Here is a 27350-nt window from a genome sequence, read left to right as displayed (position 1 = left end):
GCGGAAGCGGCGCGGCGAGGGCGGAGGGAAAATGGCGGCGGCCGCGGCAGCCCCCGAGGACGAGCTGGTCTCGTCGGTGACGCTTTACCGGCGGCGGCCGCGCCTGCTCCGCGGCACCGTGCTGCCCTTCGCCGCCGGGCTCTACCCGGCGTGGCTGTGGATGTGGGGGCCGCGGCTGTGGGCGGCGGGGGAGGCGGGACCGCCCGAGGCGGCGCTGTTGGCGCTCGGCGCCATCGCGGCGCTGCAGCTGCTGACGGCGCTGGCCGGGCTCTGGTCGGTGCACGCCGAGTGCGCGCTCAGCTGCGTGAGGGTGAGTGCGGGAAAGGGATGGGGCTGGGGCTGAGGGGATTTGGGGTCTGAGGGGATTTGGGGCTGAGGGGATTTGGGGGCTGAGGGGGGATTTGGGGACTGAGGGGATTTGGGGCTGAGGAGATTTGGAGTTGAGGGGGGATTTGGGGGCTGAGGGGATTTGGGGACTGAGGAGACTTTGGGGAGATTTGGGGTCTGAGGGGATTTTGGGGAGATTTGGGGTCTAAAGGGATTTTAGGGAGATTTGGGGCTGAGGGGATTTGGGGGAGATTTGAGGCTCAGGGGAGATTTGGGGCGGATTTGGGGTCTGAGGGAGGATTTGGGGCTGAGGGGGGATTTTGGGAGGATTTAGGGTTTGGGGGAGATTTGGGGTGTGAGGAAGGATTTGGGGTCTGAGGGGATTTGAGGTCTAAGGGGAGATTTGGAGTCTGAGGGGGGATTTTGGGTTTGGGAGGGGATTTAGGGGCTGAGGAGATTTGGGATCTGAGGGAGGATTTGGGGTCTGAGGGGATTTTGGGAGGATTTGGGGGAGATTTGGGGTCTGAGGGGGTTCAGGGTTTAAAGGGAATTTTGGGCATGAATTAAACAGGTTAATGTGGATTATCAAAGGAATAAAATGTAGGATATTCAAAATATAAATAGAAGATTGCGAAGTCTTAAGGAATGGAATTTTAAAAGAATAAAAAACGGGATTTTGACGGGATGAAATATGGAATATATGGGGTTTGAAGTCGGGATTTGAAATGAACAAGATTTTAAAGGAATAAAATATGGAATGTTTGGGGTATAAAGCTAGGATTTTAAAGGGATAAAGCTGGAGTTTTAAAGGGATAAAATTGGGATTTTGAAGGGATAAACATGGGATTTTAAAGGGATAAAAAATGCGATTTTAAAGGGATAAAAAAAGGGATTTTAAGGGATAAAAATGGGATTTTAAAGCGATAAAAAATGGGATTTTAAACAGATAAAACTGGGATTTTGAGGGGTTCTGAAGGGATTTTCCTGCTGTTTTTCCAGGAGCCCTGTCCCCAAAAAGCCACCCTGGCCAAGGTGGTGCCGACCCCCAACAACGGCTCCGTGGAACTGGTGCCAATCCACAGGGAGCAGGTGAGGGAAATTCGGGAATTCCGGGAATTCTGCTGGGATTTATCCTCAAAAATCCAATTTGTGGAGAAAATCTGGGAATTCCAGGCAAAATCCCCCAGGAAAAAATGGGAATTTTGGGATTTTTCCTTTGGAAACCCTTGGAATTCCAGGATTTTTGCCCTGTCCAGGCTGGAATTTTTTCCAGGAATGGCAAATTTGGAATTTTTTTCCCTTTTTTTTTTTTTTTTTATCCCAGGGTGAAGATGGGCTGGAAGCTTTGAGTTTTGAATTCCAAAAAATCAAATATTGCTACGAAATCCATGGAAAAAAACAATTCCTGCCCGTGGCATTCCCTGTGGAGCATCCCATGGGATTTTACCAGAATTCCAGAGGATTCCAGGAGGAGCAGGAAATTCGGGAAGCTGAGAGGAAATATGGGAATAACAAGTGAGTTTTTCCTGGGGGGAAATTTTGGGAAAATATCCCAAAATATTCTGGGAAAAATCTTTAAATAGTCCAGAACAAAAATCCGAAATCTGCTGGAAAATCTCCCAAAAATTTGGGATTTTCCTCCTGGATTTGGGATTGTTTTGAGGCATTTTCTGGGAATGAATCCTGATTTTTTTGGGATATTTTGGGTGGGAAAATTGGGATTTTTTTAAGGATTTTCCTCCTTCCAGGGCGGAAATGGTGGTGCCAGAATTCCTGGAGCTTTTCAAGGAAAGAGCCACGGCTCCGTTCTTCGTTTTCCAGGTAAAAATGGGAATAAAAAACGGGAATTAAAAATTGGGAAAAACCAGGGAAAAACATGGGGAAAATCCCCAAATCTGCTAAAAATGGGAATAATTCCAGGGAAAATTCCCATTCCTGGAAAAACCTGGGGAATTCTGGGATGGGTTGGGTCAATTTTGGTTCTTTTTTCCTGGAATTTCAGGAATTCTGGGCTGGAATCCCAGGAATTCTGGGCTGGAATTTCAGGAATTCTGGGCTGCATTCCCAGGTTTCTGGGAACTTTTCCAGGATACATTCCCAAGTTTCTGGGATGGAATCTGGAGGATCTGGGATGGATTCTGGGTTGGATTCCTGGGTGCATTCCCAAGTTTCTGGGCTCCATTCCCAAATTTCCAGGATCCTTTTCCAGGATACTTTCCCAAATTTCCAGGCCACATTCCCAAATTTCTTAGCTGCATTCCCAAATTTCTGGGATGGAATCTGGAAGATCTGGGATGGATTCTGGGGTGGATTCCCGAGGATCTGGGATGGATTCCAGGACACATTCCCAAGGATTTGGGGTGAATTCCTGGGGATACTTTTCCAAGACGCATTCCCAAATTCCCGGGCTGCATTCCGAAGGATCCGGGGCGGATTTCAGGATGGATTCCCAGATTTCTGGGATGGTTTTCCAGGACTCAGTCCCAAAGATCTGGGCCACTTTTCCAGGACGCATTCCCAAATTCCTCGGCTACTTTTCCAGGATGGATTCCCAACTTCCCAGGATGCATTCCCAAATTTCTGGGATCCTTTTCCAGGACACATTCTCAAATTTCTGGGATCCTTTTCCAGGGTGCATTCCCAAATTTCCAGGCTGCACTCCCGAGTTTCTGGCATGGATTCTGGCACGGAATCTGGGGTGGATTCTAGGGTGAATTCCTGAGCTGCTTTTCCAGGATGCATTCCCAAGTTTCTGGGTGAATTCCCAAGTTTCTGGGATTCTTTTCCAGGGTGCATTCCCAAATTTCCAGGCTGCACTCCCAAGATTCTGGCATGGGATCTGGGATGGATGCTGGGATGAATTCCTGAGCCGCTTTTCCAGGACGCGTTCCCAAGTTTCTGAGCTCCTTTTCCAGGATGGATTCCCAACTTTTCACGATGCATTCCCAAATTTCTGGGATCCTTTTCCAGGACACATTCCCAAATTTCCAGGCTGCACTCCCAAGATTCTGGCATGGATCCTGGCACGGAATCTGGGATGGGTTCTGGGATGAATTCCTGAGCCGCTTTTCCAGGACGCGTTCCCAAGTTTCTGAGCTCCTTTTCCAGGACGCTTTCCCGTATTTCCAGGCCGCTTTTCCAGGCCGGATTCCCAAGTTTCCGGTGTTTTCCCAGGTGCTGTGCGTGGGGCTGTGGTGCCTGGACGAGTTCTGGTACTACAGCCTCTTCACCCTCTCCATGCTCGTGGCCTTCGAGGCCTCCCTGGTGCAGCAGCAGCTCCGGAACCTCTCGGAAATCCGGAAAATGGGCAACAAACCCTTCCCCATCCAGGTAAAAACCCACAATTCCGGGAATTCCGCCCCGCTCCCGCCAAAAATTCCCTGTTTTCCCCCGGCCCGGCCGCTTTTCCCGCTCATTTCCGCCCAAAAATTGGGATTTTTTTTTATTTTTTTGTTGGGAATTCCAGGTCTACAGGAACCGGAAGTGGCGCCCGATTTCCAGCGATGAGATCATCGCCGGGGACATCGTTTCCATCGGTAAAAAATGGGAATTTTCATGGGAAAATGGGAATTTCCATGGAAAACGCATTTAAAATGGGAATTCCCGTAGAAAACCCTCTGGGAAAACGGGATTTTTAGTGGGAAACACCCTTAAAACCCTTAAAATGGGGATTTTCATGGAAAAATCTCCTGAAAATTGCAATTTTTCCCCCTTGGAATGAAGTGGAATTTTGAGGATTTCGATTCCCATTTTCAGGGAAATCCCCTTGGAATTTTCTTGGGATTTTCAGGGGTGGGCTGGGATCACTTTGAGGTTTTATTGCTGGGATTTTCCAATTTTTTTTCCTGGAATTTCCTGCTTTTCCACCGTCCTCCCATCAAATCCTTCAACTCCCTGAATTCCCTAAATTCCAGGGATTCCAGGATTTTGGAGTGGGAGAAATGGGAAAATCGTGGATTTTGGAGTGGGAAAAATGGGAAAATGGTGGATTTTGGAGTGGGGAAATCAGGAAAATGGTGGGGTTTGGAGTGGGAAAAGCGGGACAATGGATGGGTTCGGCTTGGGAATGTTGGGAATTCTGGGAATTTTTGGGAATTTCCGCCCTCAGGCCGCTCCCCCCAGGAGAATTTGGTGCCCTGTGACCTCCTCCTGCTGCGGGGCCGCTGCGTGGTGGACGAGGCCATGCTGACGGGAGAGTCCGTGCCGCAGATGAAGGTGGGAAAACCGGGAAAAACTCGGGAAAAACAGGGGAGAAAAACCGGGAAAAACGTGGGAAGGAAATGGGGAAAGACCGGGGAGCAAATGGGACAAAAACTTGGGAAAAAATCGGATGAAAACGGGAAAAACTTGGGAAAGAAATGGGACAAAAATGGGGAAAACTTGGGAAAGAAATGGGGCAAAAGTTTGGGAAAGAAACGGGACAAAAATGGGGAAATTTGGGAAAGAAATGGGACAAAAATTTGGGAAAGAAACGGGACAAAGATGGGAAAAACTTGTTAAAGAAATGGGACAAAAATTTGGGAAAGAAATGGGACAAAAATGGGGAAACTTGGGAAAGAAATGGGACAAAAATTTGGAAAAGAAACGGAACAAAGATGGGAAAAACTTATTAAAGAAATGGGACAAAAATTTGGGAAAGAAACGGGACAAAAATGGGGAAACTTGGGAAAGACATGGGAAAAATTGTGGGGGGAAAGTGGGAATTGGGGTGTGTTCCTGGCTGGAGTTCCCTGGATCCCTGCCCTGTTCCTGGTGGAATTTCCTGATCCGTGTCCCCGTTCCCAGCAGAATTCCCTGGATCTGTGACCCCGTTCCCATTGGAAATTCCCTGCTCCGTGTCCCTGTTCCCATGGGAATTCCTGGAATCCTGCCCCCATTCCCAGCAGAATTCCCTGCTCTGTGCCCCCATTCCCATGGGAATTCCCTGCCCCATTCCCAGGGAATTCCCATGTTCCTGTGCCCCATTCCCACGTGCCCAGCCCCGTTCCCAGTCCCCATTCCCAGGGAATTCTGTGCCCCCATTCCCACGCCCCCAGCCCCTTTCCCAGGGAATTCCCACGCCCCCAGCCCCGTTCCCAAGGAATTCCCACACCCCCAGCCCCATTCCCAGGGAATTCCCACACCCCCTGCACCATTCCCAGGGAATTCCCACGCCCCCAGCCCCGTTCCCAAGGAATTCCCACACCCCCAGCCCCTTTCCCAGGGAATTCCCACGTGCCCAGCCCTGTTCCCAGGGAATTCCCACGTGCCCAGCCCCATTCCCAGGGAATCGCGTGCCCCGTTCCCAGGGAATCGCGTGCCCCGTTCCCAGGGAATCCCGTGCCCCGTTCCCAGGGAATCGCGTGCCCCGTTCCCAGGGAATCCCGTTCCCAGGGAATCCCGTGCCCCGTTCCCAGGGAATCCCGTGCCCCGTTCCCAGGGAATCCCGTTCCCAGGGAATCCCGTTCCCCGGGAATCCCGTGCCCCGTTCCCAGGGAATCCCGTTCCCAGGGAATCCTGTGCCCCGTTCCCAGGGAATCCCGTTCCCAGGGAATCCCGTTCCCAGGGAATCCCGTTCCCAGGGAATCCCGTGCCCCGTTCCCAGGGAATCCCGTGCCCCGTTCCCAGGGAATCCCGTTCCCAGGGAATCCCGTTCCCAGGGAATCCCGTTCCCAGGGAATCCCGTGCCCCGTTCCCAGGGAATCCCGTTCCCAGGGAATCCCGTTCCCAGGGAATCCCGTGCCCCGTTCCCAGGGAATCCCGTTCCCAGGGAATCCCGTTCCCAGGGAATCCCGTTCCCAGGGAATCCCGCGCCCCGTTCCCAGGGAATCCCGTTCCCAGGGAATCCCGTGCCCCGTTCCCAGGGAATCCCATTCCCAGGGAATCCCGTGCCCCGGGAATCCCGTGCCCCGTTCCCAGGGAATCCCGTGCCCCGGGAATCCCGTGCCCCATTCCCAGGGCATTCCGCGTTTCCGTCCGCAGGAGCCGGTGGAGGGGCTGAGCCCGGAGCGGGAGCTGGAGCTGGGCCGGGACGGGCGGCTGCACGTCCTGTTCGGGGGCACGCGGCTCATCCAGCACCTGCCCCCGCCGCGCGCCGCCGCCGGCCTCCGGCGTGAGCATTCCCGGGAATCGGGGAGTCCTGGGAATCAGGGAGTCCTGGGAATCGGGGAGTCCTGGGAGTCGGGGAGCCCCAGGAATCGGGGGAGTCCCGGGAATCGGGGGAGTCCTGGGAATCGGGGAGTCCTGGGAATCGGGGGAGTCCCGGGAGTCGGGGGCATTCCGGGAAATGGGGAGAATCCTGGGGAACGGGAGAGTCCCGGGAATCGGGGAATCCCGGGAATCGGGGGAGTCCTGGGAATCGGGGAGTCATGGGAATCGGGGGAGTCCTGGGAATTGGGGGAGTCCTGGGAATCAGGGGAGTCCCGGGAGTCGGGGGAGTCCCGGGAATCGGGGGAGTCCTGGGAATTGGGGGAGTCCTGGGGAATGGGGGAGTCCTGGGAATCGGGGGAGTCCCGGGAATCGGGGGAGTCCTGGGAATCGGGGGAGTCCCGGGAATCGGGGGAGTCCTGGGAATCGGGGAGTCCTGGGAAACGGGGGAGTCCCGGGAATCGGGGGAGTCCCGGGAATCGGGGAGTCCTGGGAATCGGGGGAGTCCCGGGAATCAGGGGAGTCCCGGGAATCGGGGAGTCCTGGGAGTCGGGGGAGCCCCGGGGAACGGGGGAGTCCCGGGAATCAGGAGAGTCCCGGGAATCGGGGAGTCCTGGGAAACGGAGAGATTCCTGCTCCCGGTGTTCCTGGGAAACAGGGAGAATCCCGGGATACTGAACCATCCCACCCCGCGTTCCCGGGAAACGGAGAGGTTCCCTGGAAATGGAGAGATTCCTGGGATACTGAGATATTCCCGGGAAATGGAGAGATTCCCAGGAAAGTGACACATTCCTGGGAAACTGAGCCATTCCCACCCCAGCATTCCCGGGAAACTGAGCCATTCCCACCCCAGCATTCCCGGGAAACTGAGCCATTCCCACCCCAGCATTCCCGGGAAACTGAGCCATTCCCACCCCGGCATTCCCGGGAAACTGAGCCATTCCCACCCCGGCATTCCCGGGAAACTGAGCCATTCCCAGCTCCCACATTCCCGGGAAACTGAGCCATTCCCACCCCGGCATTCCCAGGAAACGAATCCTCACTGATCAGTCCCCAGATTCCTGCCCAAAACTCCTTGGGAATTGCCATCCTGAAATTCCCAGGAATTCCCTTGGGGGGAATTTCCTGATTGGACTTCCTGGGGAATTCCTTGGGATTTCCCGGGAATTCCCTGGATTTTTTTCCCTCCGCAGCCGTGGATAACGGGTGCCTGGCCTACGCCCTCCGCACCGGCTTCAACACCGCCCAGGTGAGCCGGGAATTCCAGGAATTCTGGGAATTCCGGGAAATGGGGCTCGGGAACAGGGAGGAATTAAGGAGAAGGTCGGGAATGGGAAGAATTCCCAAGCTCCAAAGGAATTCCAGGCTTTTCCCAGGGTCGGAATTCCCAAGCTCCAAAGGAATTCCAGGCTTTTCCCAGGGTCGGAATTCCCAAGCTCCAAAGGAATTCCAGGCTTTTCCCAGGGTCGGAATTCCCAAGCTCCAAAGGAATTCCAGGCTTTTCCCAGAGCCGGAATTCCCAAGCTCCAAAGGAATTCCAGGCTTTTCCCAGAGCCAGAATTCCCATTCTGTGCTCCTTTGGGAGGAATCCCACGGAATTTGGAAAGAATCCAAAGAATTCGAAGGGATTTGGGGGATTTTAAAGGAATTCCGTAGGATTTGAAAGGAATTCCGTGGTTGTTTAAGGAATTCTGTGGGATTTTGAAGAAATTTTTGAAGGGATTTTGGGGGATTTTGAAGGAATTTTTGAAGGGATTTGGGGGGATTTGAAGGAATCCTGTAGGATTTGAAAGGAATTCCGTGGTTGTTTAAGGGAATTCTGTGGGATTTTGAAGGAATTTTGTAGGATTCTGAAGGGATTTGGGGTTTTTAACAGCACCGCCTGGAATTTTTAAGGAATGTTGAAAGAATTCCCAAGGAATTTCCATGGAATTCCTGAGCAGGGCTGCTTTTCCAGGGAAAGCTGCTCCGGACGATCCTGTTTGGGGTGAAGAGGGTCACAGCCAACAACCTGGAGACCTTCATCTTCATCCTCTTCCTCCTCGTCTTCGCCATCGCCGCCGCCGCCTACGTCTGGATCCAGGGTGGGGATCCCGGAATTCCCGGAATTCCGGCAGCAGGAGGGATCCCCGGGGGATGTTCCCTCATCCTGACCCCTTTGTGATCCCATTTTTCCCCTAATCCCACTTTGATCCCGATTTTTCCCCACTCTGATCCTCTTTTTTCCCCATTTTGATTCCATTTTTTCCCATTTTGTTCCCTTTTTTTCCCATTTCGTTCCTGTTTTTCCCATTGTGTCCCAATTTTTCCCACTCTGATCCCATTTTTTTTCCCATTTTGTTCCTGTTTTTTCCCACTCTGATCCTTTTTTTCCCTTTTTGTTCCCATTTTTCCCCACTCTGATCTCATTTTTCCTGTTTTGTTGCTGTTTTGATCCCCTTTTTCCCATTTCAATCCCATTTTCTTTCCCTTTTTCCCTGCTCTGATGCTGTTTTTCCCTGATCCTGTTTTTCCCATTTTCTTCCCCTTTTTCCCCACTCTGATCACATTTTTCCCAATTTTATTCCCTTTTTCCCCATTTCAATCTCATTTTTCCCTCTTTTTCCCCATTCTGATCACATTTTTACCATTTTGTTCCCCTTTTTCCCCATTTTACTCCCATTTTTCCCCGTGTTTTCCCCTTTTTCCCCACTCTGATCTCGTTTTTCCCATTTTGCTTCCCTTTTTCCCCACTCTGATCCCATTTTTCTCATGTTTTTCCCCGTTTTTCCCATTTTCTTCCCCTTTTTCCCCACTTTGATCCAGTTTTTCCCATTTTATTCCCCTTTTTCCCCATTGTAATCCCGTTTTTCCCATTTTCTTCCCCTTTTTTCCCATGTTTTTCCCCCTTTTCCCCACTCTGATCCCATTTTTCCCATCTTTTTCCCCTTTTTCCCCACTCTGATCCCATTTTTTCCCCCTTTTCCCCACTCTGATCCCGTTTTTCCCCATTTTATTCCCCTTTTTCCCCATTTTAATTCCATTTTTCCCCACTTTCCCCCCTTTTTCCCCGCTCTGATCCTGTTTTTCCCCATTTTATTCCCCTTTTTCCCCATTTTAATCCCGTTTTTCCCCATTTTAATCCCGTTTTTCCCATTTTCCCCCCTTTTTCCCCACTCTGATCCCATTTTTTCCCCCTTTTCCCCACTCTGATCCCGTTTTTCCCCATTTTATTCCCCTTTTTCCCCATTTTAATCCAGTTTTTCCCCATTTTCCCCCCTTTTCCCCGCTCTGATCCCGTTTTTCCCCATTTTATTCCCCTTTTCCCCCATTTTAATCCCGTTTTTCCCATTTTCCCCCCTTTTTCCCTGCTCTGATCCCGTTTTTCCCATTTTGTTCCCCTTTTTCCCCACTATAATCCCATTTTCCCCCATTTTGTTCCTCTTTTTCCCCGCTCTGATCCCATTTTTTTCCCCTTTTCCCCGCTCTGATCCCGTTTTTCCCCATTTTATTCCCCTTTTCCCCCATTTTAATCCCGTTTTTCCCCATTTTAATCCCGTTTTTCCCTGCTCTGATCCCGTTTTTCCCCCTTTTTCCCCAGGCACCAAGGACCCGCGGCGGAACCAGTACCGGCTGTTCCTGGAGTGTGCCCTGATCCTGACCTCCGTGGTGCCCCCCGAGCTGCCCATCGAGCTCTCCCTGGCCGTCAACACCTCCCTCATCGCCCTGGCCAAGCTCTGTGAGCCTTCCCGGGAATCCCGGGAATTTTGGGAACAGCCCTTGGGAATCCCCGAGGCAGCAGGGACAGAGTCGGGGTGGATTGGTGTGGGGAAAAGGGAGGATTTTGGAGGATTTTTATTTAAAAACCTTCCCCCAGAATCCCCATTTTGCCCTCAAAATCTTGGATTTTCCTTCAGAATTCCCGTTTTTTTCCCGTTTTCCAGACGTTTACTGCACGGAGCCGTTCCGGATCCCCTTCGCGGGGAAGGTTCAGGTTTGCTGCTTCGACAAAACCGGGACCTTGACCAGCGACCACCTCGTGGTCAGAGGGGTGGCCGGGCTCAGGTGGGTCCTGATCCCAAAATTCCCTGTGGGAATTCCCTGGGAGGAGGTTGGGAATCTTGGGAGGGCATAAAAGGGGTGGGCGATGGGCTGGAAATACAAAAATCCCCCCAAAAAATCCCCTCAAAAACCCCACGGGGTCTTCACAGAATCCTAGCGAGAAATAAAAAAAGGAAAATAAAAGGGAAGGAAATAAAAAAATAATAAAAAGAAATGAAAAAAGGTCCAAAATCAGTCTGAAAGATCTTCCCAAAAAAATCCCTCAGGAAATTCTCAAAAAATCCCCACAAAAATCCCACCAAATCCCTACAAAATATCCCCCCAAAAAATCCCACAAAGTCCTCTCAAAAATCCCACAAAATCCCTACAAAATATCCCCCCAAAAAACTCCACAAAAGCCTCACAAAAAAATCCCACAAAATCCACTCAAAAATCCCACAAAATCCCAATAAAATATTCCCACAAAAGTCCCACCAAAAATCCCAGAAAATGCTTCCAAAAGTCCCACAAATTCCAAACAAAATATCCCCCCAAAAAACCCCACAAAATTCCCACAAAAAATCCCACAAATTCCTCCCAAAAATCCCACAAAATCCTCTCAAAAATCCCACAAAATCCCTGCAAAATATCCCCCCAAAAAAACCCATACAAAATCCCACAAAATTAAAAAAAAAAATCCCACCGAATTCAACAAAATCCTGGGATTTTCTCGTGGGATTTTTTGTAAAGATTTTTTGGGATCTCTCAGGAATTTTTCATGACATTTTTTTGGTGGGATTTTGTGAGGATTATTTGTGGGATTTTTGAGGGTTTTTTGGTGGGAATTTTGTGAGGGTTTTATGTGGGAATTTTGAGGGGTTTTTTGTGTGACTTCTGTGAGGGTTTTTTGTGGGATTTTTTGACAGTTTTATGGGACTTTGTGAGGGTTTTTTATAGGATTTTTTGAGGATGTTTTGTGGGATTTTTTGAGGGAATTTTGTGGCGGGGACTTGTGGAATTCTATATGTATTTTTAGGGGCTTTTTTTTTTTTTTTTTTTTTTTTCTTTCTGCGTGACATTTTATTCTGCTTATCATGGGATTTTTATAGGATTTATACATATTTATTGCATTTTTAATGGAATTTTCAACCCCTACACCCCAATTTTCCCCTTTTTTCCCATCCTACCTCAATTTCCCACCAATCCTTTTGACGAAACCCTTTGGGGGATGATCCCAAAATTCCGAATTTTCCTTCAGGGAAGGCAAGGAAGTTTTGCCAGTGTCGGAAATCCCTCTGGAAACTCACCGAGCCATCGCCTGCTGCCATTCCCTGGTGCAGCTGGAGGATGGATCCATCGTGGGAGACCCTCTGGAAAAAGCCATGCTGACAGCCGTGGACTGGACCCTGACCCGAGGTAAATCCCAAATTCCCGATTTTCCTTGGAATTCTGAGGCGTTTCGGGCGGAAAAACCTCAAAAAAAAACCGGGATTGCTGCAAAGAATTCTCCCCAAATAATCTCACAAAAATTCCGTAAAATCCACACTAAAAACACCACAGAATCTCCACGGAAAATGCCAGAAAAAATACCCCACAAAAATCCCCCTGAATTCCACCTAAATCACCCAAAATTCCATCAGATTCCCTCTGTGGAATTGTCCACACAAAATCCCGTGGAATTGTCCACACAAAATCCCCTGGAATTGTCCACAAAATCCCGTGGAATTGTCCACAAAATCCTGTGGAATTGTCCACACAAAATCCTGTGGAATTGTCCACAAAATCCCGTGGAATTGTCCATAAGATCCCGTGGAATTGTCCACAAAATCCTGTGGAATTGTCCACAAAATCCCATGGAATTGTCCATAAGATCCCGTGGAATTGTCCACAAAATCCTGTGGAATTGTCCACAAAATCCTGTGGAATTGTCCATAAAATCCTGTGGAATTGTCCACACAAAATCCTATGGAATTATCCACAATTCCCCCCGAATCCCTCAAAATTTCACCCGGATCCCACCCCAAATTCCAAATTCTTTTCCCCCCCGCCCTTCCCAATCTCCCCTTTTCCCTCCCAGCACCCCCTTTCAGGATTTCCTGATTTCCTTTGTTTCCAGATGAGAAAGTTTTCCCGAGGAGTCTAAAAACTCCGGGAATGAGAATTCACCAGCGCTTTCATTTCTCCAGTGCCCTGAAGAGGATGGCGGTGCTGGCTTCCCTGGAAAACGCCTCCGGAGAAATCCGATACCTGGCGGCCGTCAAGGGCGCTCCCGAGACCCTGCACGCCATGGTGAGGGGAAAGACGGGGGAATTCCAGGGAAATCAGGGATTTGGGAATGCCAGGAGCACAAAATGGCTGCCCTGTGCTGAGGGGAGAGGCTGTAGTGAGGGGAAATTCCAGGGAAAAGGGGAAATTCCAGGGAAATCAGGGATTTGGGAATACCGGGAGCTCAAAATGGCCGCCCTGTGCTGAGGGGAGAATGGGCTCAGAGCTTGTAGTGAGGGGAAATTCCAGGGAAATCAGGGATTTGGGAATGCCAGGAGCTCAAAATGGCTGCCCTGTGCTGAGGGGAGAGGCTGTAGTGAGGGGAAATTCCAGGGAAAAGGGGAAATTCCAGGGAAAAGCAGGGATTTGGGAATATCAAAATGGCTGCCCTGTGCTGAGGGGTGAATGGGCTCAGAGCTTGTAGTGAGGGGAAATTCCAGGGAAATCAGGGATTTGGGAATGCCGGGAGCACAAAATGGCTGCCCTGTGTTGAGGGGAGAATGGGCCCAGAGGCTGTGAAATTCCAGGGAAAAGGGGAAATTCCAGGAAAAAGCAGGGATTTGGGAATGCCGGGAGCACAAAATGGCAGCCCAGGCTCTGGTGAAGGGAAAATTCCAGGGAAAAAGGAGAATTTGGGAATGTTGGGAAATCAGGGAGATGGAAGAGGCCAGGGGCTTTCAATTCTGATGGAATTATCCTGAATTCCTTCAAATTCCACATGGATTCTCCCAAATCCCTGCCTCCCTTTCTCCTCAAATCTCCTTATTTTTCCCAATTTTCCATCAAAAGCCTCCGGAATTCCCTCCGATTCCTCACTCATGGAATATTTTCCGGGTTTTTTTTTCCCAGTTATCCCAGTGTCCCAGCAACTACCACGAGATCCATCGGGAATTCTCCTACGAGGGCGCGCGAGTCCTGGCCCTGGGCTACAAAGAGTTGGGAGCCCTGAGCCACCAGCAGGTGAAAAAACGGGAAAAATCCCAAAATTCCAGGTTTGGAAGGTGCTGGGAGAGGGGTTGGGAAAAGGAGAGGTGATTTTGGGGTAGAATCTGGGGGTTTTGGGGGAGTTTTTCCAGGGAAATTCCCATTTCCAGCTGTCCCAGAGACCCTCCTCAGACCCTTCAGGGCACCCCAAAGGGATTTTTCCAAGGAAAAACCATTTTCTTTTGGGAATTTGGGATCTTGGGAAGGTTTTTTGGAGCACTGAACTCATTCCAGGGATGCTCCAAATCCCAGGAATCAGCGGTGGGAGGAGGGATTTGGCTTTCAAAGGGATTTGGGAATGCTGAATCCGGGATTTTTCTATGGAAAAGGTGCGGGAGATGAAGAGGGAATCCTTGGAATGTGACCTGAGATTTGTGGGATTCATCCTGGTCTCCTCCCCGCTCAAAGCCGACTCCAAGGCCGTGATCCGAGAGATCCAGAGCGCTTCCCACCACGTGAGGAATCCCGGGAATTCCCGGGTTTTGGGATCAGCAGGGAGGGGAAAACCGAGAATTTCCGGGGTGAAAAATGGGAAAATTCCAAGTGAAAAATGGGGAAAATCCCAGGCTGAAAAATGGGAAAATTCCAGATTGAAAATGGGAAAATTCCAAGTGAAAAATGGGGAAAATCCCAGGCTGAAAAATGGGAAAATTCCAGATTGAAAATGGGAAAATTCCAAGTGGAAAACAGGGAACATTCCAGGCTGGAAACTGGAAAATTCCAGATTGAAAATGGGGAACATTCCAAGAGGAGAAGGGGGAAAATTCCAGATTGGAAAATTCCAAGAGGAGAAGGGGGATCATCCCAAGTGGAAAACAGGGAAAATTCCAGATTGAAAATGGGAAGATTCCAAAAGGAAAATGGGAAAATCCCAAGTGGAAAACAGGGAAAATTCCAGATTGAAAATGGGAAAATTCCAAGTGGAAAACAGGGAACATTCCAGGCTGGAAACTGGAAAATTCCAGATTGAAAATGGGAAAATTCCAAGAGAAAAATGGGAAAAATCCCAAGTGGAAAACAGGGAAAATTCCAGATTGAAAATGGGAAAATTCCAGGTTGAAAACGGGAAAATTCCAAGAGAAGGGGGAAAATCCCAAATGGAAAACAGAAAATTCCAGATTGAAAATGGGAAAATTCCAAGAGAAGGGGGAAAATCCCAAGTGGAAAAGGGGAAAACCGCAGGATTTGGGAACATCCCAGCGTTTCCGGAGTGCGTTTCCCAGCCCGAGATCCAGGCGGGATTTTTTGGGAATTGCCGGAATCCCGGGAATTGCAGGTGGTGATGATCACGGGGGACAGCCCGCTGACCGCCTGCCATGTGGCGCGGGAGCTGCACTTCCTGCAGAAGGAAAAAATCCTCATCCTGCAGCCCCCGGAGCGCCCCGGTACCGGGAACGGCGCCGGGAACGCCGGGAATGCCGGGGGGTTCTGGATTTGGGGATTTGAGGGGTCTGGGGAGCTGGGACGGGATCAGGAGTGGGAATGGGAATGCCAGGGGATTTCTGGGATTTGGGGATTTGAGGGGTCTGGGGAGCTGGGACGGGATTGGGAATAATGGGAATGGGAATGCCACGGGGTTCTGGGATTTGGGGATTTGAGGGCTGTGGGGAGCTGGGATGGGATTGAGAATGGGATCAGGAATGGTGGGAATGGGAAGAATGGGAAAGGGAATGTTGGGGACTTCTGGGAATTCAGGATTTGAGGGGTCTGGGGAGCTGGGATGGGATTGGGAATGTGGTCAGGAATGGTGGGAATGGGAATGGTGGAAATGGGAATGTTGGGAATGCCGGGGGGTTCTGGGATTTGGGGATTTGAGGGCTGTGGGGAGCTGGGATGGGATTGGGAATGGGGTCAGGAATGGGATCTGGAACGGGAATGCCGGGGATTTCTGGGATTTGGGGATTTGAGGGCTGTGGGGAGCTGGGATGGGATTGGGAATGGGGTCAGGGATGGTGGGAATGGGAATGGTGGAAATGGGAATGTTGGGAATGCCAAGGGGTTCTGGCATTTGGGGATTTGAGGGCTGTGGGGAGCTGTGATAGGATTGGGAATGTGATCAGGAATGGGATCTGGGACGGGAATGCCAGGGATTTCTGGCATTTGGGGATTTGAGGGCTGTGGGGAGCTGTGATAGGATTGGGAATGGGATCAGGAATGGGATCTGGGACGGGAATGCCAGGGATTTCTGGCATTTGGGGATTTGAGGGCTGTGGGGAGCTGGGATGGAGCTGAGGATCCGGAATCCCTCCGGAATCCCGCCTGGACCCGCTGCCGTTCCCGCAGGGCTGCCCTGGCAGTGGCGCTGCCGGGACGGATCCGTGGCGCTGCCGGCGTTCCCGGATTCCCTGCGGGATCTGACGGATCCCTTCGAGCTCTGCCTGACCGGGGAGGGGCTGGAGCAGCTCCGGCTGCGGGACCGGCAGCGGCTGCTCCGCCTCATCCCCCACGTCCGCGTTTTCGCCAGGGTGGCGCCCAAGCAGAAGGTGAGGGGGCTGGGAATGGGGATTCCCGAGATTTGGGGGAATGGGAATGGGAATTCCCGGCATTTGGGGATTTGGGAATGGGAATTCCCAGCATTTGGGGATTTGGGAATGGGAATTCCCGGGATCTGGGGATTTAGGAATGGGAATTCCTGGGATTTGGGGGTTTGGGAATGGGAATTCCTGAGATTTGGGAATGGGAATGGGAATTCCTGGGATTTGGGCGTTTGGGAATGGGAATTCCCGGCATTTGGGGGTCTGGGAATTGGAATTTCTGGGATTTGGGCATTTGGGAATGGGAATTTCTGGGATTTGGGCATTTGGGAAAGGGAATTCCTGGGATTTGGGCATTTGGGAATGGGAATTCCCAGCATTTGGGGATTTGGGAATGGGAATTCCCGGGATCTGGGGATTTAGGAATGGGAATTCCTGGGATTTGAGGATTTGGGAATGGGAATTCCCGGCATTTGGGAATGGGAATTCCTGGGATCTGGGGATCTGGGAATGGGAATTTCCGGGATTTGGGGATTTGGGAATGGGAATTTCTGGGATTTGGGGATTTGGGAATGGGAATTCCCAGGATTTGGGGATTTGGGAATGGGAATTTCTGGGATTTGGGGATTTGGGAATGGGAATTTCCGGGATTTGGGGATTTGGGAATGGGAATTTCTGGGATTTGGGGATTTGGGAATGGGAATTCCCAGGATTTGGGATCCTCAGGAATGCGGGGATGGCCCTAGAGCGATCCTAAAGAGTTCGGAGCTCATCCCTGCTCGGAATTCCGGGGGTTTTGTGGGTTTGGGAATGGGGGGGATGGTCCTGGTCTGATCCTAAAGAATCCCGAGCCCCTTCCAGCCCTGAATTCCCAGAATTTCAAAGCTTGGCGAAACTGGGAATGAAAAAATCCTGAGCTTGTTCCAGCCCTGAATTCCCAGAATTTCAAAGCTTGGTGAAACTGGGAATGAAAAAATCCTGAGCTTGTTCCAGCCCTGAATTCCCAAAATTCGGAACCTTGCCGCCAACCCCGCTCCATCCCCATCTTCCCACCCACTGGGAGCTGGGAATTCCGGGATTCTGGGAGCTTTTCCCGATGTTTTTCCGGGCAGGAATTCGTGATCACGGCGCTGAAGAGCCTCGGCTACTGCACCCTCATGTGCGGGGACGGCACCAACGACGTGGGAGCGCTCAAACACGCCGACGTGGGTCAGGATATTCCCAAAATTCCCCGGATTTCCCCCAAATCCCAACCCCAGCCGTGCCTCTCCCAGCATTTCCCAGCTTTTGGAGCCTTTTTTTGGGAAGGGAAACCAAGAGGGAATTCCAGGTTTTCCTTTCCTGGGTTTTTCCCTTGTTTTTCTCTGTGGTTTTCCCCCTGATTTTCCCCTGTTTCCCCCCAGTTTCCCCCTGATTTTCCCATTTCCCGCTGATTTTCCAATTTCCTCCTGATTTTTCCATTTCCTGCCAGTTTCCCCCCAATTTTCCCATTTTCCCACAATTTCCCCCTCATTTCCCCATTTCCCCCTGTATTTTCTCTATTTCCCCCTGTTTGTTCCCTGTTTTCCCCCTGACTTTCCCCATTTCCCCCCAATTTTCCCTTTTTCTCCCTGATTTTCCCCTGTTTCCCCCCGATTTTCCCAAATCCCCCTGATTTTTTCCATTTCCCTCTGATTTTCCCAATTTCCCCGATTTTTCCCTGTTCTCCCCTGATTTTTCCCCATTTCCCCCTGATTTTCCCTGTTTCCCCCCAATTTTTCCCAATTTCCCCGATTTTCCCTGTTTCCCCCAATTTTTCCCAATTTCCCCCTGATTTTCCCTGTTTCCCCCAATTTTTCCCAATTTCCCCCTGATTTTCCCTGTTTCCCCCAATTTTTCCCAATTTCCCCCGGATTTTCCCCCTGATTTTTCCCTTTTCCCCCCGATTTTCCCGATTTTCCCGGATTTTTCCCCATTTCCCCCCATTTGCCAGGCGTGGCCCTGCTGGCCAACGCTCCGGAGCGCGTTCCCGAGCGGAAGCGGCGGCCCCGGGACGGCCTCGGGGACGGCAGGGCCGGAATTCCGGCCGGGAATGTCAAACCCTCATCCCGAGGAGCCAAGCAGCGACTCCTGGCCCAGCGGGAGGAGCAGCTGGCCATCCACAGGGTGGGAATTCCCCATTTTTCCCGGGATTTTTTGGCTTTAAATCAGGAATTGGGATTTTAGCCGGGAATTTTCAGCCCTGGGAGCGGAGGGATTTAGGGAATGGGAATATTGGGATGGTTTGGGTGGGGATGGAGCTGATCCCAATCCTGTCCTAATCTGTGGGAGGGAACTTCCGAAAATTCCAGGTGGATCCAGTGGGAAATGGGGGGAAAAGAGGGGGAATTTCAATGGGAAAAGGGATAACGTGGAATAAACCCTGGAATTCTGGAGGTGGGAAATGGCATAAAACCAGGGAATAAACCCTGGAATTCTGGAGGTGGGAAAGGAGATAAAACCACGGAATAAATCCTGGAATTCTGGAGGTGGGAAGGGACCTGAGGTTTGGGATAAACAGGGAATAAACCTTGGTATTTTGGGGGCTGTGAGGGGCCTGAAATTTGGGATCAACGGGGAATAAAAACTGGAATTCTGGAGGTGGGAAGGGACATAAAACCAGGGAATTGGGATTTTTGGGAATTTCCAATCCCGCAGGAGCGGCTGAGCCAGGTGCTGAGGGACCTGGAAGAGGAGAGGGCCCCCGTGGTGAAGCTGGGGGACGCCAGCATCGCCGCCCCCTTCACCTCCAAACTCTCCTCCATCCAGTGCAGTGAGTGCAAAAAGCGGGAAAAACCCCGGGAGTGGGATGGGAATGGGATGGAAAATCCCACATCAGAATTCCCAGAATTGGAGCTCTTGGAAATCCGGATTTGAAGCTGAGACTCATTCTTGATTTCGTCCTAACCAATCCTGATCCCACCCCATCCCTAAAACCCCAAACCCATGCAAACCCCAATTCTCCTTGATTCCCAGAATTCCCAAAATTCCCGGAATTCCAAACCCTAAATTCCCAAAATTGGATCTCTTGGGAATCCAGATTTGAAACTGAGAATCAGCTTCACCAATCCTGATCCCACCCCATCCCTAAACCCCCAAACCCATCCCTACACCCCAATTTCCCCCCGGGTTTTCTTTCCCCCCACCTCCTGAAATTCCCGGAATTCCCAGAATTCCAAACCCTGAATTCCCAAAACACGGATCTCTTGAAATCCAGATTTGAGACCAAAAATCACCCTCACCAATCCTGATCCCACCCCATCCCTACACCCCCAAACCCATCCCTACACCCCAATTTCCCCCCGGGTTTTCTTTCCCCCCGGCTCCCAGACCTCCCGGAATTCCCGGAATTCCCGTTTTTCCCGTTTTTCCCCGCAGTTTGCCACGTGATCAAGCAGGGCCGCTGCACGCTGGTGACCACGCTGCAGATGTTCAAGATCCTGGCGCTGAACGCGCTGGTGCTGGCCTACAGCCAGAGCGTGCTCTTCCTGCAGGGGGTCAAGTTCAGCGACCTCCAGGCCACGCTGCAGGGGCTGCTCCTGGCCGGCTGCTTCCTCTTCATCTCCCGCTCCAAGGTGGGAATTCCGTGGGAATTCCGTGGGAAAAGGCTCGGAAAAATCCCGGGGAAATTCCACTTTGGGGTCACAAAATGGCGGTTTGCAAAATGGGGTGGGCGGCGTTGTGCCAGAGCTGATCCCGGAGCGGATCCCAGTTTTAGCTCTGGGATGATCCCAAAGCTTTCTCTTCCTCTCCCGTTCCAAGGTGGGAATTCCGTGGGAATTCCGTGGGGAAAGGCTCGGAAAAATCCCGGGGAAATTCCCTTTTGGGGTCACAAAATGGCGGCTTCCAAAATGGGGTGGGCGGCGTTGTGCTGGAGCTGATCCCGGAGCTGATCCTGATTTTTGCTCTGGGATGATCCCAAAGCTTCCTCTTCCTCTCCCGCTCCAAGGTGGGAATTCCATGGGAATTCTGTGGGGAAAGGGTCGGAAAAATCCCGGGGAAATTCCACTTTGGGGTCACAAAATGGCGGCTTCCAAAATGGGGTGGGCGGCGTTGTGCCAGAGCTGATCCCGGTTTTAGCTCTGGGATGATCCCAAAGCTTCCTCTTCATCTCCCGCTCCAAGGTGGGAATTCCGTGGGAAAAGGCTCGGAAAAATCCCAGGAAAATTCTGCTTTGAGGTCACAAAATGGCGGTTTGCAAAATGGGGTGGGCAGTGTTGTGTGCTCTTCTGGAGTTGATCCTGGAGATGATCCCAGAACTAATCCCGGAGCTGATCCTGATTTTTGTTCTGGGATGATCCCAAAGCTTCCTCTTCCTCTCCTGCTCCAAGGTGGGAATTCCATGGGAAAAGGCTCGGGGAAATCCCAGGAAAATTCCCTTTTGGGGTCACAAAATGGCGGCTTCCAAAATGGGGTGGGCAGCATTGTGCCCTCTCCTGGAGCTGGGATGATCCCAATTTTTGTTCTGGGATCATCCCAGACCTTCCTCTGCATCTTTAATCCAAGGTGGGAGCCAAGAATTCCATGGGATCCGGCAAAATTAAGGAAAAAGTGGCTTTTTTTCTCCCCAAATTACCATTTATTATAAAAAATTACCATTTTTTCCCCCCAAAAATACCACTTATTATACAAAATCCCCATTTTCCCCCCCAGAATACCACTTATTATACAAAATTCCCATTTTTTTCCCCACAATACCATTTTTTATTAAAAATTCCCGTTTTTTCCAGCCCCTGAAGACCCTTTCCAAGGAGAGGCCCCTTCCCAACATTTTTAACCTGTACACGGTGCTGACGGTGCTGCTGCAGTTCCTGGTGCATTTCCTCACTCTGGTGTTCCTGTACCAGGAGGCGCAGGCCCGGAGCGAGCCCAGGTGAGGCCCCTGATTCCCAAAAAAATCCCCAAAAAAGCCCCAAAAAAATCCCCCCAAAAATCCCAAAGAATTACCAAAAAATTCCAATAAAAAGCCAAAACATTTCCCCAAAAAGCCTCAAAAATTCCCCAAAAATCCCCCAAAAACCCCAAAAAAAACCTAAAAAAAATCCCATAAATAATTCTCAAAAAAAAATCCAAAAAATTCCCCAAAAAATTCCCAAAAAAACCCAAAAAAGCCCCAAAAATTACCAAAAAATCCAACCAAATCATCCCCCAAAATTATGAAAAAATCCCCCCAAAAATCCCCCAAAAAATAAAATTAAAAAAAAAATCCTTAAAAAATCCCCCCAAAAAAATCCAAAAAATTCCCCAAAAAATCCCAAAAAAATTCCAAAAAATTCCCCAAAAAATCCCCCAAAAATTTTTTTAAAAATTCCCAAAACGTCTCAAAAAATCTCCAAAAAAATCCCCAAAAAAATCCCAAAAAACCCTCAAAAAATTCCGGGTGCTTATCCCATTTTCCCAGCATTGATCCCGGCGCCCATCCCAGTTTCCCCGTGCCCATCCCGGCACCGATCTCGGTTTCCCGTTGCCCATCCCGGTTTCCCGTTGCCCATCCCGTTCTCCCAGTGCCGGTCCCGGTTTCCCTGGGTGGATCCCAGTGCCCATCCCGGTTTCCCATTGCCGATCCCTTTTTCCCGGTGCTCATCCCGGTTTCCCGGTGCCCATCCCGGTTTCCCATTGCCCATCCTGTTTTTCCGGTGCCCATCCTGGTTTCCCTGGGTGGATCCCGGCGCCCATCCCGGTTTCCCGTTGCCCATCCCGGTTTCCCGGTGCCGGTCCCGGTTTCCCTGGGTGGATCCCGTTGCCCATCCCGGTTTCCCGATGCCCGTCCCAGTTTCCCGGTGCTGGTCCCGGTTTCCCGTTGCCGGTCCCGTTCTCCCGTTGCCGGTCCCGGTTTCCCGGCACCGCTCCCGGTTTCCGGCAGGGATGAGGAGGAGTTCGTGGACGTGAGCCGGGAGTTCGCGCCGTCGCTGGTGAACAGCACCGTGTACCTGCTGGCCGTGGCGCTGCAGACCGCCACCTTCGCCATCAACTACAAGGTGCGCCTTCCGGAACCTTCCGGGACCTTCCGGGACCTTCCGGAACCTTCCGGGACCTTCCGGAACCTTCCGGAACCTTCCAGGGCCTTCTGGCACCCTCTGGGCCTTCTGGAGCCTTCTGGGACCTTCCGAGGTCTTTCAGAGCCTTCCAGGATCTTCCAGGACCTTCTAGGCCCTTCTGGAACCTCCCAGTTCCATCCCAGTTCCCTCCCAGCACCCTCCCAGTCCATCCCATTCCAAACCAGTATAAACCAGTCCAATTCTCTCTCCCAGGGCCGGCCGTTCATGGCGGGGCTGGCGCAGAACCGGCCATCCCTCCCAGTCCAAACCAGTACAAACCAGTATAAACCGGTTTGTTTCTCCAGGGCCGGCCGTTCATGGCGGGGCTGGCGCAGAACCGGCCGTCCCATCCCTCCCAGTATAAACCAGTACAAACCAGTCCGATTCTCTCACAGGGCCGGCCGTTCATGGCGGGGCTGGCGCAGAACCGGCTGTCCCATCCCTCCCAGTCCGTCCCAGTACAAACCAGTTTGTGTTTCTCCAGGGCCGGCCGTTCATGGCGGGGCTGGCGCAGAACCGGCCGTCCCATCCCTCCCAGTATAAACCAGTACAAACCAGTCCAATTCTCTCACAGGGCCGGCCATTCATGGCGGGGCTGGCGCAGAACCGGCTGTCCCATCCCTCCCAGTCCATCCCAGTACAAACCAGTTTGTTTCTCTCCCCAGGGCCGGCCGTTCATGGCGGGGCTGGCGCAGAACCGGCTGTCCCATCCCTCCCAGTATAAACCAGTACAAACCAGTTTGTTTCTCTCTCCAGGGCCGGCCGTTCATGGCGGGGCTGGCGCAGAACCGGCCATCCCATCCCTCCCAGTACAAACCAGTACAAACCAGTATAAACCAGTTTCTCTCCAGGGCCGGCCGTTCATGGCGGGGCTGGCGCAGAACCGGCCGCTGCTCTGGGCGCTGCTGCTCTCGGCCGGGGCCGTGCTGGGGCTGCTCAGCGGCGCCTGCCCCGAGCTCAACCTGGCCTTCGGCCTCGTGCCCATCCCGCCCGAGGTGAGCCGGGGGTTCCCCAATTCCCGGGAAAATCCCCATTCCGTGGGGGGAAATCACCAATTCCCGGGAAAATCCCCATTCCATGGGGGGGAAGTCATGAATTCCCGGGAAAATCACAAATTCCATGGGGGGGAAATCACAAATTCCATGGGGGGGAAATCACAAATTCCATGGGGGGAAATCACCAATTCCCGGGAAAATCCCCATTCCATGGGGGGAAGTCACCAGTTCCCGGGAAAATCCCGAATTCCATGGGGGGGAAATTCCTGAATTCCATGGGGGGAAATCACCAATTCCCGGGAAAATCCCCATTCCATGGGGGGGAAGTCACCAATTCCATGGGGGGGAAATCACAAATTCCATGGGGGGGAAGTCACCAATTCCCGGGAAATTCCCCATTCCATGGGGGGGAAATCATGAATTCCTGGGAAAATCACAAATTCCATGGGGGGGAAGTCATGAATTCCACGGGGGAAAATTCCCAAATTCCATGGGGGGGAAATCACAAATTCCCGGGAAAATCCCGAATTCCATGGGGGGGAAATCACAAATTCCTGGGAAAATCCCCCTTCCATGGAGGGGAAATCCCGAATTCCATGGGGGGGAAATCACCAATTCCTGGGAAAATCCTGAATTCCATGGGGGGGAAATCACAAATTCCATGGGGGGGAAATCCCGAATTCCATGGGGGGGAAATTCCTGAATTCCATGGGGGGGAAGTCACCAATTCCCGGGAAAATCCCGAATTCCATGGGGGGGAAATCCCGAATTCCATGGGGGGGAAATCACAAATTCCATGGGGGGGAAATAACAAATTCCATGGGGGGGAAATTCCCAAAATCCATGGGGGGGAAATCACAAATTCCATGGGGGGGAAATTCCCGAATTCCCGAGGAAATTCTGGGGGGGGAAAATGGGGATTGGGATGGGGCAGTGACGGTCCCAATTCCAGGGGAAATTCCCAGATTCCTGTGAGATTCCGGGGAAATTGGAGAGTGGGAGGGGTGGGGGGTGATGAGGGTCCCAATTCTGGGGAAATTCCCAAATTCCATGGGGTGGAAATCACAAATTCCAGGTGAAATTCCCAAATTCCCACGGCATTCCTGGGGAAAACAAGGATTGGGACAGGGATGGGGCAGTGAGGGTCCCAATTCTGGGGGAAATTCCCTGGGGAAATTCCCAAATTCCCGGGGAAATTCCCAAATTCCATGGGGGGGAAACCACAAATTCCAGGTGAAATACCCAAATTCCTGGGGAAATTCCCAAATTCCATGGGGGGGAAACCACAAATTCCAGGTGAAATACCCAAATTCCTGGGGAAATTCCCAAATTCCCGGGGAAATTCCAGGGGGAAAGCAGGGATTGGGATGGGGAGGGGGCAGTGAGGATCCCAATTCCAGGGGAAATTCCCAGGGAAATTCCCAAATTCCTGTGGGATTCCGGGGAAATCGGGGAGGGGGAGGGGTGGGGAGCAATGAGGGTCCCGATTCCAGGGAAAATTCCCAAATTCCCGGGGAAATTCCCAAATTCCCGTGGCATTCTTGGGGGGAATCGGGGATTGGGACGGGGAGGGGGCAGTGAGGGTCCTGATTCCGGGGGAAATTCCCGAATTCCCAGGGGATTTTGGGATCAGGGGAATTTGGGGTGGGATCCACGGAACATTCCAGAATTCTTTGGGGATCCATGGAACATTCCGGAATTCCCGGGGAATTTTGTGATCAGGGGATTTTGGGGTGGAATCCATGGAACATTCCAGAATTCCCGGGGGATCTGGGATCCGTGGAACATTCTGGAATTCCCAGGGGATTTGGGGATCCGTGGAACATCCTGGGATTCCCGGGGGATCTGGGGATCGGGGATTCAGGAATCCGTGGAACATTCGGGAATTCCCAGGGGATTTGGGGATCTGGGATTTTGGGATCAGGGATTCATGGAACATCCCAGGATTCCCGGGGGATCTGGGGCGGGATCCGTGGAACATTCCGGAATTCCTGGGGAATTTGGGGTTCAGGGATCTGGGGTGGGATCCACTGAACGTTTTGGGATTCCCGAGGGATTTTGGGGTGGGATTCATGGAACATTCGGGAATTCCTTGGGGATTTGGGGATCTGTGGAACATCCCAGGATTCCCGGGGGATTTGGGGATCGGGGATTTTGGGATCAGGGATCCCTGGAACATCTCGGGATTCCCGGGGGATTTGGGGATCTGGGATTCAGGAATCCGTGGAACATTCAGGAATTCCTGGGGGATTTGGGGATCTGGGATTTTGGGATGAGGGATGCCTGGAATATCCCGGGATTCCCGGGGGATTTGGGGATCTGCGATTTTGGGATCAGGGATCCCTGGAACATGCCGGCATTCCCGGGGGATTTGGGGATCTGGGATTTTGGGATCGGGGATCCCTGGAACATCTCGGGATTCCCGGGGGATTTGGGATTTTGGGATCAGGGATCCCTGGAACATCTCGGGATTCCCGGGGGATCTGGGGATCGGGGATTCAGGAATCCATGGAACATTTGGGAATTCCTGGGGGATTTGGGGATCCCTGGAACATCCCGGCGTTCCCGGGGGATTTGGGGATCTGGGATTTTGGGATCAGGGATCCCTGGAACATGCCGGCATTCCCGGGGGATTCAGGAATCCCTGGAATATCCTGGCATTCCCGGGGGATCTGGGGATCGGGGATTTTGGGATCGGGGATCCCTGGAACATCCCGGGATTCCCGGGGGATCGGGGATTTTGGGATCAGGGATCCCTGGAACATTTGGGAATTCCCGGGGGATCTGGGGATCTGGGATTTTGGGATCAGGGATCCCTGGAACATCCCGGCATTCCCGGGGGATTTGGGGATCTGTGGAACATCCCGGGATTCCCGGGGGATTTGGGGATCTGGGATTTTGGGATCGGGGATCCCTGGAACATTCGGGAATTCCCGGGGGATCTGGGGATCTGGGATTTTGGGATCAGGGATCCCTGGAACATGCCGGGATTCCCGGGGGATTTGGGGATCTGGGATTTTGGGATCAGGGATCCCTGGAACATTTGGGAATTCCCGGGGGATTTGGGGATCTGGGATTTTGGGATCAGGGATCCCTGGAACATTCGGGAATTCCTGGGGGATTTGGGGATCCCTGGAACATCCCGGCGTTCCCGGGGGATCTGGGATTTTGGGATCAGGGATCCCTGGAACATCCCGGGATTCCCGGGGGATTTGGGGATCTGGGATTTTGGGATCAGGGATCCCTGGAACATCCCGGCGTTCCCGGGGGATTTGGGGATCTGGGATTTTGGGATCAGGGATCCGTGGAACATCCCGGCGTTCCCGGGGGATTTGGGGATCTGGGATTTTGGGATCGGGGATCCCTGGAACATCCCGGGATTCCCGGGGGATTTGGGGATCCGTGGAACATGCCGGGATTCCCGGGGGATTTGGGGATCTGGGATTTTGGGATCGGGGATCCGTGGAACATCCCGGCGTTCCCGGGGGATTTGGGGATCTGGGATTTTGGGATCGGGGATCCCTGGAACATTCCGGCGCTCCCGCTGCAGTTCCGGCTGCGGATCCTGCTGGCGCTGGCGGCCGATTTCCTGCTGGCGCTGGGCCTCGACCGCCTCCTGCAGCGGCTCCTGGGCGGCGCGCGGCTCCGCCTGCCTTCCTGAGCCCCATTCCCAAAATTCCCAACCCGCGGCATTCCCAGCCCAGCCCCTCGTGTGTCCCAGAAACCCCCGGAGCTCCTTGGGATCTTCCGGAATTTTCCAGCATCTCCCAATGGTTTGTTGGTTTGTTTTTTTTTAAATTTGGCAATGGGAAAAAAAAAAAAAATCTGGGAAAAAATCCCGATCGAGGCGTTTTTTTGTTGTTGTTGTTTTTGGGAAAGAGGTTGGAATTGTTTGTGCTGGAAAAAAAAAATGGGAATGGGGGGAAGTGAAAATATCCCGGATTTCGGGGCTGGGGGAGGGGCTGTGGGTGCGAAATTGCCAAAAAACGGGAATTGAACCCAAAAAATGGGAATGAAACACGAAAATTGGGAATGAAGTGTAAAAATCCGGGAATTAAACCCAAAAACTGAGGAATAAACAGGAAAAAAAAATTAATGCAAAA

The 27350-nt window shown here is 52.0% G+C and overlaps 1 protein-coding gene across 1 annotated transcript; it reads left to right on the top strand.

Moving 5' to 3' along the window:
- Positions 1-31: 31 nt before the first annotated feature.
- Positions 32-27350, top strand: ATP13A1 (ATPase 13A1). The gene is made up of 26 exons (XM_077787711.1): positions 32-310; positions 1327-1416; positions 1652-1842; positions 2076-2148; positions 3502-3657; positions 3794-3863; positions 4436-4542; positions 6289-6418; positions 7647-7702; positions 8411-8537; positions 10034-10171; positions 10377-10497; positions 11732-11889; positions 12590-12762; positions 13588-13698; positions 14052-14177; positions 14999-15107; positions 16006-16205; positions 17309-17405; positions 18169-18341; positions 18873-18987; positions 19593-19789; positions 20945-21087; positions 22078-22192; positions 23104-23247; positions 26798-27350. The coding sequence occupies exons 1-26, from the start codon at positions 32-34 to the stop codon at positions 26906-26908; spliced, it is 3510 nt and encodes a 1169-aa protein (XP_077643837.1). The 3' UTR covers positions 26909-27350.

This window comes from Lonchura striata, chromosome 21 (assembly GCF_046129695.1).
Source record: "Lonchura striata isolate bLonStr1 chromosome 21, bLonStr1.mat, whole genome shotgun sequence".
Classification (NCBI taxonomy): Eukaryota; Metazoa; Chordata; class Aves; order Passeriformes; family Estrildidae; genus Lonchura; species Lonchura striata.
Note: the sequence above shows the minus strand (reverse complement) of the source record. Positions and strands in the feature narration are given on the sequence as shown.